The 22,852-nt window shown below is 40.4% G+C and overlaps 2 protein-coding genes and 1 long non-coding RNA gene across 6 annotated transcripts in view; 2 read left to right on the top strand and 1 right to left on the bottom strand.

The window, feature by feature from the left end:
* Positions 1-22,852, bottom strand: part of LOC111556538 (olfactory receptor 4B1-like) — a 56,126-nt gene that overhangs the window by 32,089 nt on the left and 1,185 nt on the right. The window lies entirely within an intron of this gene.
* On the top strand, positions 10,701-11,877 carry LOC101098160 (olfactory receptor 4S2-like). Its single transcript, XM_011286891.4, has one exon. It carries the CDS (start codon positions 10,704-10,706, stop codon positions 11,718-11,720), a length of 1,017 nt encoding a protein of 338 aa, XP_011285193.2. The 5' UTR covers positions 10,701-10,703; the 3' UTR covers positions 11,721-11,877.
* On the top strand, positions 16,502-20,864 carry LOC123380602. 2 transcript variants are annotated; one of them, XR_006586618.1, is made up of 4 exons: positions 16,502-16,737; positions 17,674-17,938; positions 19,727-20,161; positions 20,372-20,864. It is a non-coding gene; the product is annotated as an uncharacterized LOC123380602 (long non-coding RNA). The 2 variants fall into 2 exon arrangements; XR_006586619.1 differs by having other exon boundaries at positions 17,651-17,938.

Raw genomic sequence — 22,852 nt, 5'->3', positions numbered from 1 at the left:
TAAAGATAAAGAAAGGGGGCACCTGGGTGGCTCAGTCAATTGAGTGTCCGACTTCGGCTCAGGTCATGATCTCGCAGTCCGTGAGTTCGAGCCCTACGTCAGGCTTTGTGCCTGGAGCCTGTTTCAGATTCTGTGTCTCCCTCTCTCTCTGACCCTCCCCTATTCATGCTCTGCCTCTCTCTGTCTCAAAAAATAAATAAACGTTAAAAAAATTTTTTTTTCAGAAAGAAATCCTGAGGAACTCTAGGAAAAATTATAAAATAACTTACAAAAACAGAAGAATTCTTGTGGCATGCAAATTCCCAAAAACACTATAAAGCAAGACAACTGTGTGGCAGCATTTTCAAGAACGTTAAGAAAGTATAAACTAGAATATTATACCTAGCCAAGCTGTCCTTTAATAAACTAAAGTTTTGATCATATAGTAACTCAGTAAATACTGTATGTACACAAGCACCCTTTCTGAAAAATCTACTACATAAGGAGTTTCATCCAACCAAAAGATGACTGAGAGAACTTCAATAGAAGGACAGTCAGGGGGCGTCTGGATGGCTCAGTGGGTTAAAGCATCGACTTCAGTTCAGATCATAATCTCAAAGTTCATGGGTTCAAGCCTCACATCAGTCTCTGTGCTGACAGCTCAGAGCCTGGAGCCTACTTCGGATTCTTTGTCTCCCTCTCTCTCTGACCCTCCCCCACTTGTGCTGTGTCTCTGTCTCTCAAAAATAAGTAAATGTTTAAAAAAAAAAAAAAAAGAACAGTCAGTTCTGTTAGGTGTTTCTTTTTCATGTAGTTTCAAGACTTTGTTGTTAGATGCAAATACTATTAGGATTATTATGTCTTTTTGGCAAATTGATCCATCTGTCACCTCTTTATCTCTGGTAATATTCCTTGTACTAAAGTCTACTTTGTCTGATATCAATAGAGTTGCTCTAGCTTTCATTGCTTAGTGCATTTATTATATATCTTGTTCCATTTTACTCCTAATCTATGTATGTCTTCATATTTAAATAATGCCTTACAGGTAGGATAAATTTGGGCTTGGTATTTTATATAATTTGAATCTTTTTAAATTAGTGTTTAGCTAATTTACATTTAATGTAAGTATTGATTGGTTTGACTTCTTTTTTTTAATTTTTTAAGTTTATTTATTTATTTTGAGAGACAGAGGGAGCACAGCTGGGGAGGGGCAGAGAGAAGGAGAGACAGACTCTTAAGCAGCCTCCACACCATCAGCATAGAGCTCGATGTGGGGCTCAAACTCACAAACTGTGAGATCATGACCTAAGCTGAGATTCAGTCGGCCGCTTAACTGACTGCACCACCCAGGCGCCTGCCCCTTGGTTTGATTCAATCCAAACACCTTTCCAATTCTTTACGTTCCATTGTTTTTGTTCCCTTTTTCCTCATTCTCTGCCTAATTTTGAATTAGTTTATTTTTTGTTATTCCATTTTACCTCACTATAGATTTGTACTTCTTTTTAAAATATTTTAGTATATACATATATACATATTTTAGTATATACATATATACATATATGTATATATAATAAACTATATTATATAACATATTATATCTTCCGTTCATCATCTAACTTGAAATACTTTTATGCAACTTCATAGAGTCTAAGAACCAAAAACAGTATACTTCCAATTCCTGCCTCCCACTTCTTATGATGTTTTCATATAATTTACTTCTACATATACTACAAACCCAGAATGTATTGCTACTACTTTTGCTTTAAAAATCACTTATTAGGGCATCTGGATGACTCAGTCAGTTAAGTGATCAACTTTGATTCAGGTCATGATCTGATGGTTTTGTGAGTTCGAGCCCTGTGTCGGGCTCTGTACACTGACTGTGTGGGGCCCAGGATTCTCATTCTCATTCTCTCTCTCTCTCTCTCTGCCCCTCCCCTGCTCACACTCTCTCTGTCTCTCTCAAAATAAATTTTTTTTAAATTTTTAAATAACTTATTTTGGTATGCTGGGTGGCTCAAGCGTCTGACTCTAGATTTCGGTTCAGGTTATGATCTCATGGTTCATGGGATTGAGCCCCACACTGTCAGTGCAGAGCCTACTTGGGATTCTCTCTCTCCCTCTCTCTCTCTGCCCCTCCCCTGCTTGTGCCTGCATGCATTCTCTCTCTCTCTCAAAATAAATAAACTTGAAAAAATAAAAAAATAAAAATCACTGATTTTAAGAGCAAATAAAATAAGAAAAACATACTCCTTTATATTTACCCTTTAACCATTCTGAAGTTCTTCACTTCTGTGTATATATCCAACTTTCAATCAAATATAATGTTCTTATCTGCCTAAAAAACTAATATTCTTGTAGTACAGGTCTTCTAGTATGAATTCAGTTTTGGATTGGCAATAAAAATCTTTTTTTTACTTCCATTTTGAAAAATATTTTCATTTGTATAAAATTATGAGTTGACAGAGGTTTTTTTCCAAATACTTAAAGACACCACTCTATTAAAGATGTTACTCTATTGTCTCCTATCATATATAGTTCCTGATGAGAAGTCTGCTGTAATTCATATCTTCTTTTTTATATTTCTTCTTTCCACTGTATGCCTTCAAGATTTTATCATTGTCTTTTATTTTCAGCAGATGGAATATGATGTGTCAGCATAGGGTTGTTTTCATTTCTTTTGTTGTTGTTGTTTTTCCTGCTCAACTTTTCCAAGACTTTTAGATATATAGTTTGATATATTTCATTATTTTTGGAAATTCTCAGTCACTGTTTCTTCAAATATTTCTTTTGCCCCGTTTTCTTTTTAGGATTCCAGTTATGCCAATGTTAAATTTTTTATATTGTCCCAGAGATCCTACATACTCTGTACTTGGTGGGGACGGGTTCCTGCTCTTTTTTTCTGCTTATGTTTCAGTTTGGTAATTTATAGTAACCTATTTTTTTTTATTTTTTTAATGTTTATTTATTTTTGAGAGAGAGAAGGAGAGAGCATAAGTAGGGGAGGTGCAGAGAGAGACACAGAATCTGAAGCAGGCTCCACGCTCTGAGCTTGTCAGCACAGAGCCCAAAGTAGGGTTTGAACTCACAAACCATGAGATCATGGCCTGAGCCAAAGGCAGGCACTCAACTGACTGAGCCACCCAGGCTCCCCTATTTTAACCTATCTTTAAGGTCACTATTCTTTTCTTTGCTGTGTCAAGTCTACTGATCAGCTCACCTAAAGCATTTATCATTTGTTACCATGTTTGTTATGGCAGCAGAATTTCGACTTACATCTTTGGTGGGTCTAGTTTGGCAGACTTATTGCCCTACCCGCAGGCAGAACAGACCTTAAATCATATTGGCGTAGGATCTGGGTCCAGGCCTCTCTCCTGTTCCTCCTCAAGGATAGAGTATTCCTTTCTTTTATGCTTCACCCTGCCCTAGTGGATCTTCACATGAACCCCGGGGGCAAGAAGGTTCTTCCCCCAAGACCTAAGGCTTTTGTTCTGTAAGAAAGGTCTGAGTGAGGCTTTATGCTTTTCCCACAGTGGCAGCTGCTATCCTCAAACAAGCTTGTATCACCAATATAGATTTCCTCAATCTACTGCCTTGTCCTCAGTGTTTCTCATGAGCATTCAGCGAAGGCCCCTATAGAGAATATCATACAAGTGTGCTTCATTGAACTCCTTTGTGTCTGTGGCATTCTGTAGTCTCATGCTAGCCTACATTTCTTACCCACTTATATGGCTCTTGACATTTCTTCCTTCAATGCTCCCCAGTGAAACAGTGCTGTGTTTCATCTCTGCTTGGAGGGGTTTATATTTCAGGATATTTAGTTGTTCTAAAACCTCAACTCTTTAATACATTCCCCCAAAAGTTATGAATTCGTAATTTATCTAGATTTTTCCTGTTCACAGGCTATAAACAACACCCTTTAAAGTTTTCTACATCCGAGGCAAAAGTAGAAAATCTAAATAAATCTTCAAAATGTTTGTAAGACCCTAACACTGAAAATTAGAAAACATTTAGAAAGCATTTAGAAAAATTAACAAAGACCTAGATAAATTAAAGGATATACCACTTAACATTCAAGATCATTAAAGTGCCAAATACACCCAACTTTATAAACAGATTCATTGCAATCTCAAATAAAATCCTAGAAGATATTTTTGTGCTAATTTACAAGCATATTTTTAATGTACATGAAAATGCAAAAGGCCAAAGATATCTAACCTACCTTCAAATAATCAGAGTTGGTGGACTTCCACTACTGATGGCCAAGAATTATTACAAGATTACAGTTATAAAGACAGATATTGATGCAAATATAGACGAACGGACCAATAATGCAGTGGCGGACAACCAGAGGCAGACATGCATATGTGGACATCTGGTTTATTACAAAGGTGCACAGAAGAGCCATGGATAAAAGACAAGCTTTATAATAAAAGGTGTTAGTTCAGTTCAGTTAGATTTTCACATTAAAAATCTGTCTTGGCCCCTCTCTCACAGAATAGCCCAAAATTAATTCCAGATGGATTTTAGATCTAAATATGAAAAGTAAAACAATAAAGCATCTAGAAATTAATGGGAAATAATTTCATGAACTTGCAATAGGGAGGATTTCTTAAAAGAAGACCCAAAAAGTATTATCTTACTTCATTTGGGCTGCTATAACAAAATACCACAAACTGGGTAGGTTATAAACAACAGAAACTTATTTCTCACAGTTCTGGAGGCTACGAAATCCAAAACCAAGTCTCAGATTCAGTATCTAGTAAGAACTCACTTCCTGGTTCAGAGAAAGCATTTTTTTGTTGTCTTCGCGTGGCGGAAGGGATGAGTGGCTTTCTGGGGGTCTCTTCCATGAGGGTACTGCCCACATGACCTCATCATCTCCTAATGCCATCACCTTGCGAATTAGGATTTCAACATATGAATTTTGGAAGACACAAACATTCAGTCCACAGCAACTGTCATAATAGAAAATACCAATAAATTAGATTACATTAAATTAAGAACTTCTATTCATTAAAAAATATCATTTAAAGAGAAAAAGGAAGTTACAAAATTGGGAGGGGAGATGACAGAGATATAGAGATAGAGAAAGAAAGAGATGACAAGGGGCTTTAACCCAGATTACAAAAAAAATCCAGATTATATAAAATGAACCTCTACAAATAAATTAAAGATAGATAATCCAAAAATGGACCAAAAAACAGGCACTTAATATAAAAAACTATCCAACTATCACTAAAGTCATGAAAAAATGTTCAACCTTCTCAAAATTCAAATTTAAAACACACTAACATACACATAATTTACAATATATTTAACTTTTTGGCATTCAGGAACAGGCAATGGGATGCACTAGAGAAGGGCATGCACAGGTAGATTCTATTTATCCATAATGTTTAATACTTGGATTATATATTGGCTTACAGATATTTTAGTCATTAAATTAATTAACAGTGAAGTATGAAGTCATATATTAAAAAATGGAGATAGTGAACCTCAAACAACAGTCATGATTATTTCATTTCAACTCAACTGAGGCTCTAAATATAAAATAAAAAATTTCTAAAAACTGTGGAATGTGTATAAAGTGCTTATCATAATGGAAGACACATACTAAGTGCTTAATCAATGGAATCCACTGTTGTTAGATTAAAGGATGAGTATCAGACAGGAAATCCAGGATGATCCACCTCCAGTGGCCATAAAAACAGGGGAATTCATTCTAAAAAGTCCTCTCCCAAGTGGGCCCCACACCTGGATGATGAAGTGGGTAAAGTTATTTGTATCTTTGGTAAGAACTTTCAACAGGGGAAGCCAATTAAAGGCTCATGGGAGCTCATAGCTTAAAACAGTGATGCAGAACACAGTATCCTCTGAGTATCATGGGGCTTTTCTTTCTCCTTCCCAAGCCATAGAATTCAGATATGAAAAAGCCTTTGCCTGAATTTACACCAAGCTGGAAGACAACTCTGGATGTCAGGAAGAGAGTAAGTTAACCTTCAGGATGGTCCCCAAAGTCACACGTTTCTATCGTACTTCCTCCGTCCTTGTTGTTTACCAAACACCTGCCAAGAACTTAACGTAAACTTAGGTTTGCTTCAGGCTCCAAGACAAATAACTTTGCTTTATGACCCAGACAGAAATTTTAAGCAATAAATGGGAGACAGACTACTTTTTTCATATATGTTATGAAATACATATATGTTATTCGTATATGTTATGCACTGACCACAGAAATATGAGACTACTGGAATAGGAATGGTGTTTGGAGGGGTAACAGCTAGGTAGAGGATTCATAGGACTCAGAAGTAGGAAATGATGGGAAGGAAGAGTTTCATACTCTCCAGGTAAGTGAAATCATTTTTATCACCTTTCTTCTTTGCTTCATATTTCCCATATTAATAATGTACAGGATAAAAATGACAATAACTAAAATTTCGTAAGTACTTCTAATGGACCAGACACTATGCTAAGCTTTACATGCATTAGCTATTTTAATTCTCACACCAACTCTATGAGGCAGGAACTATTTATCCCTACTTTAGAGATGAGGACAATAATAGCTAACCTTACATGGTTAAAGCAACACAGTTGGTATTGGCGTGCCCAGGGGTTGAAAATCCAGCTCCATCCGATAAGAGTTTGTGTTTTTAAGCAGTATTCTATGCTGGACAATAGCTAGACCATCTAGAAGGATTCATAAACTAGTAACTCTCATCTTCTTTCTCCCTCTCCCTCTCTTCCTCCTACAAAGTTTACTGAATACCTAACATATGTCCCTGGCCTAGGGTCAAGTTCTGAAAACCTATACAAATAGGAAAGAACTCTGCATTTAAGTGACACACAGTCCACTGGGGGAGACACACAAGTAGTCTAAAAGACAGTGATTTTATTTTTTATTTTATTAATGTTTATTTTTTTTATTTTGGAAAGACAGCACAAGCAAGGGAGGGGCAGAGAGAGAAGGAGACATGGAATTTGAAGCAAGCTCCAGGCTCTGAGCTGTCAGCACAGAGCCCGACATGGGGCTCGAACTCAACGAACCATGAGATCATGACCTGAGCCAAAGTCAGACGCTTAACCAACTGAGCCACCCAGGTACCCCAAAGACAGTGATTTTAAATATTATGATAGAAAGAAACAGAGGACATCTGAAGGGGTCAGCAAATGCCTTTACTGCAGACTTTTAGAAAGCTACCTCTTTCAAGAAATGTCTGTGGACAAATGTTTTCAGTGAGTCAGCATTTAGTCAAGGCACTAAAATTTAGCATTTGGTGAAGCCTAACCCTCATCTATTTGCTTCTGTCCTTATCCTACTACGGGTTAAAAGATAGTGATGCATTCTAGGGGCACCCGGGTGGCTCGGTCAGTTAAGTAGCCAACTTCAGCTCAGGTCATGATCTCACAGTTCATGAGTTCCAGCCCCGACTCGGGTTCTGTGCTGACAGCTCAGAGCCTGGAGCCTGCTTCGGATTCTGTGTCTCCCTCTCTCACTGTTCCTCCCCTGCTCACACTCTGTCTCTCTCTCAAAAATAAATTAATATAAAAAAAAATTTTTTTAAGGTAGTGAGGCATTCCAGACTGTGGAATAATCTATGTCTAGGCCCAGCACCACATGGCAGGTGACAGTGGCAGGGGAGGGAAGGTGAGACAGAGGATCTTACTGAGTCCTAGACTCTGGCAGGAGAAATGGCAGAGTTTGAATATGCTTTTCCACAATCTGCGCCATTTTCTGAGACTGTGCCTATGCTGTAGCAGAAACTACTGTTTGGCGGTAAGGCCTATGGGTCTTCCCAGAACACAGACATCAGGACTCCACTAATTTATCAGAGTACTGGTGTCTATCTTGGTTAAGTTTTGTTTGGAGTTAATTAAAGTAGCAATACATATCCCAGAAATATTAAAATAATAAAGAAGATCCCAAAAGAATTATCAGTATTTTTTAAATAATGCCAATGGAAATTGTACATTTATGACATAATGTGGCACAGACTAAGAGAATTTATCAAGGTTGAATCTGTGTTCCACCAATGACTAGCTACACGACTATAAATAAAGTTAGTTTACTTTTCTGGGTTTTATTCCTTTTGTGAATAATGGGAATAATTCTACGTACTTCATATAATTACAAGAAACAAATTAGATAGTACGATTAAGCACTTAGACCAGAGCCTAACCCCTAGTACAGCACTGTGTGATAGAAACACAATACAAGCCACATTGTCATTTTACATGTTTCGGTAGCCACATAAAAAAGCAAAACAAATCGGTGGAATTAATTTTAACAATATTTTGTTTAACGCATCTTATCCAAAATTTTATTACATGAAAATACTTTACATTGCTTTATGTTTTTTTTAATTTAAATTTAAACAAAATTGGAACATCGGTTTCTTAGTCACACTATCCACATCGCAGGTGCACAGCAGCCACAGTGAACTACCCTGGCCTATGGAGCACGCATGGTGAGCACTCAACTAAGCACTATAAAGGAGCGATGAGAACAAAACATGGCTCCAGCAGACCATGAATGATTTCAGGCAACTACTGGTTATTTTGTTAGATGTGATCATGGCGTTTGTGCTCACATAAGAAAGCTCCTGAGATACGGATAATGAACCAGGTAGAGGTTGAAATGGCATGACGACTGGGAATTGCATTAAGATACCTGGCAAACAAGTGAAAAAGAGGGATGGGTGATCCAAATGTAGTAAAACATGAATCATTTTTTTAATCTGAGTGGTCAATGGATGAGAGCTTATAATACAACTATCTCCATTTTGTGTACGTTTGAAATTTTTCATTATAAGGTGTCTTAAGTACTGGCAACCTGGCTGGAAAATGAAAGGGCATAATTCTGCGAGTGCTTACTATATGCAGGGCTAGCTTTGGTACTGAAAATAATTCTCTGAAGTGGATAGTAGCATTTCTATTTGAAGGATGAAGCAAGTGAGGCTTAAATGGTCAAACTAAGGAAAGGAACATTTGCATTCAGGCTGCACAAAAATAAAGACACACCTTGTCCCGACCTTCACACGTCTTTTGGTTCAAAGGAAAACATAGATAATGAAACAAAGAAACTACATTCAGTGACAGTGATTCATTGTATTAAAAGGATCATCCCAGCGGCATCTGGGTGGCTCAGCTGGTTTAGCCGCTGACTTTGGCTCCGGTCATGATCTCTCAGTCCATGAGTTCCAGCCTTGTATCAGGCTCCGTGCTGACACCTCAGAGCCTGGAGTCTGCTTTAAATTCTGTGTCTTTCTCTCTCTCTGCCCCTCTCCTGCTCATGTGTTCTCTCTCTCTCTCTCAAAAATAAACATTTTTTAATGTAAAAACAACACAACACAACACAATGAAAGGATGACCCCAAACTCCATGACATAAGGCTAAAGCAGAGGAGACCCTGGTGTTTATGTAGAGGCTACACCAATGACCAGAGAAACTGGGTCTCTATCATTGTTAAGTAACTTGCCCCAGAACTCACAGTTGGTTATTATTAAGATCTAAAAGATCTAAACCTACTCAAGAGTTATTTCCTCTCCATACTTTATAACAACTAATGTCAACTGGGATCTGAAGTCTTGAGGATCTTGCAGGTGGCAGTCCCTTTCTGTGAAGCCTCTATGCATTTTTCCTCACTTTCAGACATATAAGAAATGACAAAGAGTGAAGTCCTAGAATAATCTAAAATACAACAAAGCTAATCAAGCTATCAGGAATTTGGGAAGCCAAGGGGTCTCATAAAAAGGCTAGTTAGGGGGCTCCTTGGTGGCTGAGCCAGTTGAGCGTCTGACTTTGGCTCAGGTCATGATCTCACGATTTGTAAATTCAAGCCCCACATCAGGCTCGCTGCTGTCAGCGTGGGGCCTGCTTCTGGATCCTCTGTCCCCGTCTCTCTCTGCCCCTCCCCTGCTCGTGCTCTTTCTCTCTCTCTCAAAAATAAACATAAAAAAAAGCTAGTTACATCCTAGATTTGACTCAAAGTGTACATTTTAAGACTTACTTATGATCGCAAATGTGTGTGTGTTTGTGTGTGTGTGTGTGTGTGTGTGTGTGTGTGTGTGTATTTTTGTAAATTCCATACATCAACTAAAACAAGGATGAAAAGCATCCTGGAGTAAAGAGACTGAGGGTTACCACTCGGAGGCTTAATTTAACAGAGAGATTTAATTTAAATTCTGGAGCAACAATAATTTGGACTACTGACACAGGAGGAGAGCCTAGACTGTATTCCTAAATCTGTTTAAAGCCTGTCAAACTTTTCTTTTTTCCTTTCTCTTTCTCTCTTTCTCCTCCCACACAGTCCCCCATCTCTGATAATTTCAAGAAACATACTTTACCCAAACCAATACCTTAAGTGACAAATTTTGAGAATATTTTTTTTAATTTTTTTAATGTTTATTTATTTTTGACAAAGAGACAGAGCATGAGTGGGGGAGGGGCAGAGAGAGAGGGAGACACAGAATCTGAAGCAGGCTCCAGGCTCCGAGCTGTCAGCACAGAGCCTGATGCGGGGCTCGAACTCACAGACTGCAAGATCGTGACCTGACCTGAAGTCAGACGCTCAACCAACTGAGCCACCCAGGCGCCCCAGAGAATAATTTTTTAAAAAAATAACAGTGTTATGGTACCATGTGCCCAAATCTAATTGTGTTTCATACTTTTTTCCTATAGGTAAAGTCACACTGTATTTCCCTCTTGTGAGCTTCCTAGTTTCCATGGAAAATAATGTTACAGAATTTATCTTCATGGGTCTTTCCCAAAATGAGAAAGTGCAGCAACTATGCTTCTTTCTGTTCTTACTCTTTTACATGACACTCATGACTGGAAATTTTCTCATTATAATGACTATTCAAAGGAGTCCCAATCTCAACTCTCCAATGTACTTCTTCCTCAGCTTCCTATCCTTTGTCGACATCTGCTACTCCTCTGTTACAGCCCCCAAGCTGATTATTGATTCCCAAGCTAAAGTCAAGAGCATCTCCTTTGTTGGTTGTATGGTCCAGCTCTTTTTCTCCCATCTGTTTGGCTGCACAGAGATCTTTATTCTCACAGTGATGGCCTATGACAGGTACGTGGCTATCTGTAAGCCTCTGCGCTATATGACCATCATGGACCGGAAGGTCTGCTCTATACTGGTGGTAACCTGTTGGTTAGGAGGGTTTGTGCATTCCTTCATCCAGACCATCCTCACTGTACAACTGCCGTTCTGTGGCCCCAACCTGATTGACCACTACTTCTGTGATGTCCACCCTTTACTGAAGCTGGCTTGCACAGAGACATACATGGTGGGGCTCACTGTGATAGCTAACAGTGGCATGATTTCACTGAGCTGCTTTGTCATTCTTATGGGCTCTTACATTGTCATCTTGCTTTCCTTTAAGACCCGCTCGTCAGAGGGGAGGCGCAAGGCCCTGTCTACGTGTGCTTCCCACATCACAGTGGTGATCTTGTTCTTTGTCCCCTGCCTCTTCATCTACCTAAGGCCTTCCACCACTTTTACTGAGGACAAGATGGTGGCTGTGTTTTACACCATCATCACACCCATGTTAAACCCTCTGATCTACACCCTGAGAAACACAGAGGTGAAAAATGCCATGAAAAGACTGTGGGTCGGGAGGTTGCTGGACAGAAATAAGAGGGACTCTGGTGTGAAGCTTAGTGGGACTGGTATAGCCTGCATTGTACCAGTTTCCAAAAGGGTTGCTGGAAACAAGTCAGTCATCACCTCTTAAACTTCATCCCATGAGAAACAGTGCAATATAGCACAGCCTTGGATTTGAAATCTAAAGACCTACTTCGAAGGACCCATTCTACCAGTCACTAGTAGTTGACTTTAGGCAAAGAGACAGTCTCATGGCCCTGAGTGCACTCAATGTTTATGCAGAGAAATCTGACACCTAAACACAGTCCATTTCATAACACATAGTACGGTTGCCTCTAATAGCCTCCAAGCGATGTGGAATGTCAGGCATGTATATTCTAATAAAGGAATATGAAGAAATATTACCAAAATATTAGAATAATATTAAAATATACAGGATTGGTACCAAAAACAAATGCTGACATTGATCTTGCTAACCTTTGGTCTTTTATCTCATTTTAAAATGGAGGTAAACTACATTTCCTACTACTTCCCAGGGTTGTATAGAGAACTGAATGGCGTGGAAGTGAAGGTGAAAGCATTCTGCCAATGGTATGGAGCTCTGAAAGCCAACACGGCTTGCATCCATGAGACCCACAAAATTATAGCAAAGAAACAGTTCTTAACGGGCTCAAGAGGACACACTGTGGGTGGTCCCCCAAGGCTCAGCCAGAGGAAGCAGGCAGAAATGCCTCTCTCCAAGTCTTCTTCTCAAAGAGGCTTATTTACATACTTTAAACGCCAACGCCTAAGATTCAGGCTTCTAATTTAGCACACATCTAGGGGCTGACTGCAATCCTCGCTAAAGACCAAGAAGGCCAGTGGACACTATCTCCACCTTCTCTCCCTGGCCCATTCCAGGTCATCAGTGTCCCCCTGGCAGGAGCTTATCTGGTGCCCCAGGTTTTGTGGCTGCTCCCAGAGTATGCCCCCCTCAATCACCTGACTCTTGTGGGCAGTGGGGCTTGCATTCACGGGTCCCATAGGACTGCAGCAAAAAAAGAAACACTCCTTAACCAGGTCCTAGCACAAAGGAAACAGACAGAAATGCCCATTTCCCAGTCTTTCCTGTAAGAGGCTTATTTATATACTTTAAAAGCTGCTGCCTAAGGGTCTGGCTTTCAATCAGCCTGTTTCTTGATGAGATCCTCCCCTTTGGGACACTTACAGGTCGTGGCTCACCCTCATCTACTGAAAGCCACTAAACACAAAGAAAGCATCTTGCACATAGGTTTGAGAGAAAACCAAAAGCTCAGGCCAGGCTGAATAATTAGGTTCATTTCTTATAAGACACCGCTCCATCAAGACTAGGAGACATGGCTCTTTTATCTAATGCACAGAAACCAACAGAGAGTCAAGGAAAACAGACAAACAGAGGAATATGTGCCAAACAAAAGAGCAAGATAAAATTCCAGAAATAGGCCTTAATGAAATAAAGTGATTTATCTGATAAAGAGTTCAAAATAATGGTCATAAATATGCTCACCAAGGTTAGGAGAACAATGCATGAACAAAGTGAGAATTTCAACAAAAAGAAAATATAAGAAAGTACCAGAGAAATCACAGACCTAAAGAATACAAAAACTGAACTGAAAAATTCAATAGAGGTTCAATACCAGACTACATGAAGCAAAAGAAAGGATCAATAAACTCAAAGACACGTCAGTAGAATTCATCCAAAAAGAAAAAAGTATGAAAAAGAGAAGATAACATGAGGGGGCTATAGGATATCATCAAGCAGAGCAATATTCACATTACAGGGGTCCCAGAAGGAGAAGAGAGAAAGAAAGGGGCAGAAAGCTTTTTCAAAGAAATCATGAAAATTACCCTAACCTAGAGAAGGAAAATAGATGATCCAGACCCAGGAAACTCAGACAGTTCCAAATAAGATGAATCAAAAGAGACCCACACTGAGACACTTTGTAACTAAATTGTCAAAAGTTAAAGACAAACTTTAAAGCACCTAGAGAAAAACGACATGTTACATATAAAAGAACCCCCATAAGATGATCCACACATTTTTCACAGAAACTATGCAGGCCAGGAGGGAGTGGCATGGTATATTCAAAGTGCTGAAAGAAAAAAAACTACCAACCAAGAATACTCGACCTGGTAAAGCTATCTTTCAGAATTGAAGGAGAGAGAAAGAGTTTTTTGGACAAGCAAAAGGAATCACCACCACTAGACCAGCCTTAGAAGAAATATTAAAGGGAGTTCTTCAAGCTAAACTGGAAGGATGCTAATTAGTAACATGAAAACATATGAAGGTATAAATCTCACTGCTAAAGGTAAAATACAATTAAATTCAGAATATTCCAGTGCTGTAATGGCAGTAGGTAATAAATCACTTACAACTCTAGTATAAAGGTAAAAGACAGAAGTACTAAAAATAACCATAACCCCAATAATTTGTTAATGGATACACAGGTAATTGTGACACCAAAAACATAAAATGAGGGGAGGAGTAAAAATGTAGCTTTAGTATATAATTGAACTTAAGTCGTTATGAGCTTAAAATAGACTATTATAAACACAAGATATTTTATGTAAACTTCATGGTAACCAGAAAGCAAAAACCTGTAGTGAATACACAAAAGAGAAAGGAACATCACTACAGAAAATCATCACAAGGGAGCAAGACAAGAAGAAAGGAAGAAAAGAATTACAAAGAGCCAAAAAACAATTAATGGCAGTAGTTAGTCCATACCTAACAATAATTACTCTAAATGTAAATGGACTAAGTTACCCAATCAAAGATACAGAGTGGCGGAATGGATTAAAAAACAACACCCAACTATAAGCTGCTTACAAAATTCTCCCTTCAGCTTAATGATACACACATTGAAAGTGAAGGAATGAAAAAAAATATTCCATGCAAATGGAAACCAAAAGAAAACAAGAGTAGCTATACTTATATTAAGTAAAACAGACTTTAAGCCCAAGACTATAATAAAAGACAAAGAAGGTCATTATATAATGATAAAGGAGTCATTGCAACAAAAAGATATAACATTTGTAAATATCTATGTATCCAACATAGGAAGACCTAAATACATAAAGCAAATATTAAAAGACCTGAAAGGAGAAAGAGATGGCAATAAAATAATAGTAGAGGACTTCAACACCCCACTTTCATCAATAGATAGATCATCCAGACAGAAAATCAACTAGGAAACATTGGAGTTAAACTACATGTTAGACCAAATGGATGTAACATTTACAGAACATTCCATCCCAAAGCAAAAGAATACACATGCTTCTCATGGACACATAAAACTTTCCCTAGGAGAGATCACATGTGAGACCACAAAACAAGTTGTAATAAATTTAAGAATACTGAAATCATATCAAGCATCTTTCCAACCACAATGGTATGAAACTAAAAATCAATTACAAGGGGCACCTGGGTGGCTCAATCAGTTAAGTGTCCGACTCTTGATTTTGGCTCATAATCAATCATGAGATCTAGCCCTGCATCAGGCTCCATGATGTCAGCACAGAGCTTGCTTGGGATTCTCTCTCTTTCTCTCTCTGCCCTTCAGAGAATAATTAATTTATTATTATAAGTTTATAATAAATAAACTTAAAAATTATATAAAATAAAAGAAAAAATAAAAATCAATTACAAGAAGAGAACTGAAAAATTCATAAATACACAGAGATCAAACAATATGCTACTGAATAACCCATGGGTCAAAAAAGAAATTAAAAGAGAAATTTTAAAAATACCTTGAGTCGATAAAACAGAAACACAACATACCAAAACTTATGGGATGCAGCAAAAACAGTTCTGAGAGACGTTTATAGCAATAAATATCTACTTAAGAAAACAGAACAATCTCAACCTAACTTTATATCTCAAAAAACTAGAAAGAAGAAACAACACCCCAAATCAGTAGAAGGAAGGAAGCAACAAAGATCAGAGCAGAAACAAATGAAATAGATACCTAAAAAACAATTGGAAAGATCAATGAAATTAAGAAGTAGTTTTCTGAAAAAAAAAAAAAAGTAAGTCATAAGGCTTCAGCAAGACTTACGAAATAAAATAAAAGATGGGACTCAAATAAAAAATTAGAAATTGCAAATGATATCACACAAATACAAAAGATGATGAGAGTACTATGAACAATTACATGCCAACAAATTGGACAATCTAAAAGTAATGGATAAATTCCTAGAAACATACAACCTTCCAACCTTCCAATACATAAAGAAATAGAAAATCTGAACACACCAATTACTAATAAGGAGATTGAATCAGTAATCAAAAACCTCCCAACAGGGGCACCTGGGTAGCTCGGTCAGTTGAGTGTCGGGCTCTGGATTTTGGCTCAGGTCATAATCCCAGGGTCATGGGATCGAGCCCCTGGTCAGACTCCATGCCTGGCATGTAGCCTGCTTGGGATTCTCTCTCACAATCTCTCTGCCCCTCTCCCCTGCTCACTCGCTCTTTCTAATAAAAGAATAATAAAAAATAAAAAAGGGGTGCCTGGGTGGCTCAGTTGGTTAAACATCTGACCTCAGCTCAGGTCATGATCTCACAATCCAAGAGTTCAAGTCCTGCATCGGGTGAGCTCAAGCCCCACTTCAGGTGAGCACAAGCCCCACTTTGGGTGAGCCCCAGTTTTCTCCCTCCCTCTCTCTCTCTCTGCCTCTCATGGGATTCTCTCTCCCTCTGTCTCTGCCCTTGCTCACTTGTACCCTCTCTCTCAAAAACAAAAAAAAAAAAAACAAAAAAAAACCTCTCCCAACAAAGAAATAACCTAAGCATCCATCCACAGTTGAATGGATAAAGAAGATGGGGTACACAAATATACAATGGAATATTAAGTCATAAAAAGGAACGGAATCCTGCCATTTGCAACAACATGGGTGGGCCTTGAGGTATTATGCCAAATGAGATGAGTCAGACAAATACTGCATAGTATCACTTATATGTGGAACCAAAAAAAAAAAAAAAAGAAAAGAAAAGAAAAAAAAATTAAGTCAAATTCATGGAAACAGTAGAAACCTGGAAACAGTAGGAGGTGGTTACCAGAGACTGGTCAAGGGGAAGGAGGGGTTATGGAGAGGTTGATAAAAGGAAACAAACTTTCACCTATAAGAAGGTAAGAAGAATAAGGTCTGGGGTTCTCAGGTAAATCATGGTGACTGAATTTGGTAACATTGTTTAGTGTAAGTGAAATTTGCTGAGAGTAAAACTTGAATGCTCTCACACACACACAACCAAAAAAGATAACTGTGTGAGATGATGGATTTATCAATTAACTACATGGGGGAATCCTTTCAAAATGTACATGTATATGTATATCAAATCACCATAATGTACACTTTAAATATCCTACAATTTTATTTGTCAATTATACCTCAATAAAGCTGAAATTTAAAAATAATTTAAAGAAATTAAAAAAAAAAAATGAATGGTGCTATGGACAGAACTGTCTCCCAGAAATTCATATGTTGAAGCCCTAATCTTCATCGTGACCGTGATGGTATTTGGAGATGGGGCCCCTGGAAGGTAATTAGGGTTAGATGAGATCATGAGGGTAGGATCCTCTTGACAGGATTAGCAGCTTCTAAGAAGAGGAAGAGAGAGAAGGCACTGGGTCCCCCTCCATCCCCACCCCCCAACCCCCCCCCCCCCCCCCCCCCGCCCCGGGGCCTTGTGAAGACACAGCTAGAAAGCAATTCTGCAAGCCAGGAAGAGAACCCTCACCAGGGAACCAACCCCACCAGCACCCTGATCTTGTACTTCTGGTCTGCAGACCTATGAAAAATAAATGCATGTTGTTTAAACCACTCAGTATGGTATTTGTTATGGCAGCCCAAGGTGACTAATAGATACAGACTATGTATACTGCTATTAAAAGAGCTTCAAAATATATCAAGCATTAAAGAAAAAAAAAAGCACATTAAAAACCATTGTGCAAACATGATACTATAGATGTAAAAAAAATAATACTAGCTTGTTGTTCAAATCCATGTATTCTCAATTGTTTCCATTAACTCTCCACAACTCAGATATCCGGCCTCTTCTTATTTAGCAGAAAAAGTTCTCTGCTGCTACAATCATCATCAAGGGAAGGAAAAGAGCCAATTAGTTCCCTGTTCTGTGAGATCTATGCTCTATCTTCTGTGGCCCGCACCCAGCTTTGTGGCATGATGACAGTCTTCGGCAACTAATTATACTCCAAGGAGCTGAGGCAAAGAGTTAGGAAAAGTTTGCAAAGAAGCAAATTAATGTCATCCCTTGGGGGGATTTCAGAGCTGGGAATTCTCTGACCTCCTTGAGATCCCCAGGAGCTACAGGTAAGTAATTAAAGGCATGATTGGAGGCCACGAGGACACGGAGGAACCAGACTCCTCCTATAACCACACTGTACACCCAAACCAGGACTCAGCACGCCCCAGTCCCCCTGTTAGAGCCACAAAACAAGACATTTAGAAGCAGTTGGGTCACCATGCCCAAGCAGAAGCACAGAGGCCATTTCTTTCCCATCTACTCCTTCCCCACACAGGTGTCTCTGGAAAGAGGGAAGATGCCACCACTTACGGAATCCCTGCTAGGCGCCAGGCACTATGCTAAGCACTGTATCTATGGCTTGCCCAATATGGCACAGAACACCAGCACTCACCAACACCCTCAGTTCTCCTCTGCTTCCTGGGTACCCAGCTAAACGCTGTTTCCCTGTCAATGGAATGTGGCTGAAAACGATATATGTCATTTCTGACCTTGACCCATAGAAACCTCCCAAGGGCGCCTGGGCGGCTCAGTTGGTTGAACCTCTGACTTCAGCTCAGGTCATGATCTCACGGTTTGTGAGTTCAAGCCCCATGTCAGGCTTTTGCTGACTGCTTGAAGCCTGGAGCCGGCTTCAGATTCTGTGTCTCCGTCTCTCTCTGACCTTCCCCTACTTGCACTCTGTCTCCTCTCTCAAAAATAAATAAACATTAGGAAAAAAATATTAAAAAAAAAAAAAAAAAACCTCCCACACACTGTTTTCCACGTTCTCTTCCTCACCTGCCAGCTAGAAAGTTAACACTCTGAATGACCTTCATAGGTTTGGGTGAGATGGAATGGAACCTATACCAGCCTGGGTCCTTGAATGGTGCCAGCTACTTTAAATTGTGACATGGTTATTAAGCCATTGAGATTCTGGGACTTGTTGGTTATAACAGCAGTTAGTTTACCCAAGTCATACACTCTAGCTCACCATCTGGAAAATACAAATGAAATCACATTTTTTATCTACACAACTAATAGCTCAAGGCCACACTTGCCTTATTAACAGAAGTCCACTATCTCCCCCACATAATGCTGGACCCCTTCTCCATCCCAAATTGTCCAAGAACTGAGGAATTCTCAACCCAAAGGACTGCTGCTGCCAAAGGCCATGTAGGAAGAGAGGAATTAAAAATCTGACCAGGCACTGTCTTTGGTCATTGCCGTGTAATTGGTCCTGGGTCATCTGATGGATGTGGGTCTACCGCCCAGGTCTAGACCTCACCATGGCAGGGTCAGACTCCATACTTGAGTCCCAAGGTCATGGGGTCCAGTATGGCTGGTACAGCCAGCACATGCTGTACAAATCAAGCCCCCACACAAACCCTGGTGCTGAACCTACATCACCAACACTGGCCCCTCTTTCCTTCATGGAGGGCTCCCTCTTGCAGCTTTTAATATTCATTCATGTTGATGGATCATGGTCAATGTTACCAGGAACCACCAAAGCAGGTTTCCTTAATTGCAAATCTCAGAGACCAAAAGTTAGGGGCTTCAGTCCTTCCCTCCCAGAAAGCCCCTTGCTCTGTATGCAAAATTGTGCATACCAAGGGGAGAGGTACTTTGTGCTCCGCCTCAGGAAAGACATCGTAACAAAAGGTTCCTACACTTACTATATCTGCATAACTAAGCAGGGCGCTCAATTAACTTCTCAGAACAAAGACATCTACTCCAAGGAAACTTCCTGCCTCTGCCTATACAGAAAAGCAGCTAGCAGTTAAACTTGAGTTTTGTACAAATTATCTCATTTAAAGCTATGAGTAAACGCTAGTATGTTCCACGCATTATCAGTAAATGCTATTATTCTCACAAAGACCTAGAGGTTCCAAGAAGCGAAGTGACTTGTGTATAGAACCGCAGGCAAATCGGGTCCGTCTGACTCCAAAGCAGTTTCTGAGGATCAGGAATCTTGGAGTGGCTTAGCTGGCAGGTCTGGCTCAAGGTCTCCCAGGAGGCTACAGTCAGCCTGTAAGCCGGGGCTGCAATCATCTGAAGGCCTGACTGGAGTTGGAGACTCTACTTCCAAGACCACCTGGCTGCCGGCAAGAGGTTCAGTTCCTCGCCACGTGGGCCGCTCCCTGGGTTGCTCGCGAGAGTGAGCTGCAGAGATGTTTACAACCTAAACATCTGAGATGTTTACGACCTAATCTCAGAAGCAACACACCATCACTTCTGCTACATTCTGCTGGTCACACAGACCAACCCTGGTACAAGGCCCAAGGGGACCACCTGGCTATGAGGACCAGAGAGTAAGTATCATTGGAGGCCATCTTGTTGCTTGGAGGCCACACGGGGTTTTCCCCCTTCTTTTTATCTAAATTTTTTGTATACTAAATTATAAGGGGGAAAGCTGCAGAGTGCTGGCAAGGGCACTTCCTCAACCCTGTTGATTTTTAGGCATCCCCTCTCTGCCTTCTAGTTACTTTAAGGATCCTATTTTCTTCCATCGCCCTCCCAAGTTGAACCAAGAATGGCTTCCTCCGCCCAGTCCTCTGGCGCCATCTAGTGGCCACATCCGAAATGGCTGCCCCAGCCAACGCTTCTCCGTTTTGGGGTCCAAGGATTTACCTGCCTTCAGGAAAGTGACTAGGATGATTTTCCTCAGAAGTCCCAGAGATCGACATCCAGCTCCAGAAAGGAGCTGTGGAACCCCGGAAGGGATGGATGAGCTGTCAGAATTTTTGAGACCAGGGACTAAACTTGCCTCCTCCTTCTGCTCCGCAGATGTCAACCAGCCCTGCTCCCTGGCAGGGCAACACTCAGCCAGAAGCACGAAGGTGCTCCCTTGTTTCCTCCAGCTTTACTGCTCAGAACCTAACGTCCAAAAACTTAACGTTTTTTAACAAACTGCTAGCAGCAAGAGGGGCTCAAAACCGGCCTCAGGTTCACGCTCATTTTAAAGAACTTTGTAAAACTTGACAAATATATTTAAAACTCTGTTGTAGCTACTTTTTTTCATCAAGGAGAAAAAAAATTAGGTTTTAACTAATTGGGTAGTCATTGAGAGAAAGTAAAAAATTTAGGCTGATAGATACCTCCGGGTTCTGTTTATAAATGCCTGGTTAAGAAATGGACCATTTTAAGGTGATGGGTATTAAGAAGGGCACTTGTGATGAGCACAGGGTGATGCATGTAACTGTTGAATTACTATATTGTACACCTGAAACTAATATAACACTGCATGCTAACTAACTGGAATTAAAATTGAAACTTAAAAAAAAAAAAAAAGACTATTTTAAATGAAATCTACTCTTGAAAGAGATGACTAAGAACCAAGCCTCGGAGTTGATTCAAATCCCAGCTCCACCAAATACTAGCTGTGAGGCTGTTTTAGTTATTGCCACAAAAATGCAACATAATAAGAGATCCCAAAGTCATAGATTCTCCTGGAGTAAATCATTCTCATGGAATCGTAGGTCAGCCAGGGACCAGCTAACTAGGCAGGGCTGGACCCAGGTGGCTCTGTTCCAAGGCACAGCCCAGCTCAGCTGGGCTTGGGTGGGGCAACTCTGCTACTCAAGTGTTCATTCCAGGGCTCAGGTTCACAGGGCAGCAGCTGCCCAGTGGGGGTATTTTTCATAGCAATGGTTGAACCACAAGAGGGTGAACAAAATCAACCGAAGTGTCTTATGATCTAGGCTCGGGACCAGTACAGTCACTTCTGCTCACATTGACGGACCAAAACAAATCGCCTGACCTCATGCTGATTCAGAGACAAGGGAGGGGGAAGGTACTAGCCCATCGTCATCCTCCACGAAGTCGGACCCGATCACCCGCCTACCTCTCTGGCTTCATATTGTGCTCTTAGGTCCCCTCTCAGCTAAGCTCCAGAGACTGCAGTCTCCTGGATCCCTCTTCAAAGTGCCAAATTCATTCCTGCCTCAGGGCCTTGGCACACTCTGCCACTCCCTTCCAATCCTTTCTCAGTCTAGCTGCAATGTGTCAGCGGGTAGGTTTAATCCCTTTTAAACTTCCTGACTCTTCAGTAGGCCCTAAAATTCTACAGGGGCAGCGATCACGCCTGCTTTGTTCTCAACTGTACATACCCAGGGCCCACTGCCAGCCCATAGATGATCAATAAAATTTAAGTTGATAAATGAATAGCTACCATCTACTGGACGTTTCATGCATCCCAGGCAATATGCTGAGTGTTACAGCATCAAAATTTTAACCACATTCGTATTTGCAAAAATCTGAACCGTCATCTCTATTCTTTCTGAACTTACCTTCAAGCCTCCTCTTTGCTGAGAGGCAGAGTCTGAGACATGAGGGTAAGTAAGCCCAGAAACTTCCCAGTTGAAGGTGTGATGGCCAGATGACATCGGGGCTCAAAACACCCTTGGGAAGATGCCCTCGTAGGGGCTGGGGTCTTTAAACTTCCCCAGCTTCAACAAGACATCAACCCACACCCACCTCTGCTTAGGCACAAGGGTTGTGTATTCAACAAGGCCCACAGACTCCACTCCTGACACTCGGGGAGAACTTCAGCTTTCGGCCACCTAACGCTTATCAAAAGCAGGAAAGTTTGTGATTTCCACTCCGTCCATTCGGGCAGGGGAAGAACAAAAGCTCAGGCCTCCAAACGCGGACCTGTCTACCACCATACATCCATCAGGAAGCATCGCTTGTAAAGCAAAATACTTTCTATCCTCAACCAGGAATAATTAAACGGTAATATGCTCCAGATCTGTGCTTTCTTGCCTAAGGAGAAAAGTCATTACAGTCGTGGCCTCAGGCAGACCTGGACATACCAGCAGTAAGTAGCCTTCCTGGAAAACTGACCTTCCTTCAACACAGCATTTCACAGTCAACAGCTCAGGCATGTGCTAGAACTGTTACCAGTTATTTTGCACTTGGCAAGCAGGCCAGCATGTAGCCGCAGTCTCCAGATGGTTGGGAGAGGCAAGGAGGATGGGGGGGGGGGGGGGGGTTAGGAGGGA

Source organism: Felis catus, chromosome D1 (assembly GCF_018350175.1).
Source record: "Felis catus isolate Fca126 chromosome D1, F.catus_Fca126_mat1.0, whole genome shotgun sequence".
In the NCBI taxonomy this organism is placed as follows: Eukaryota; Metazoa; Chordata; class Mammalia; order Carnivora; family Felidae; genus Felis; species Felis catus.
This window is presented reverse-complemented; position numbering and strand designations above follow the sequence as displayed.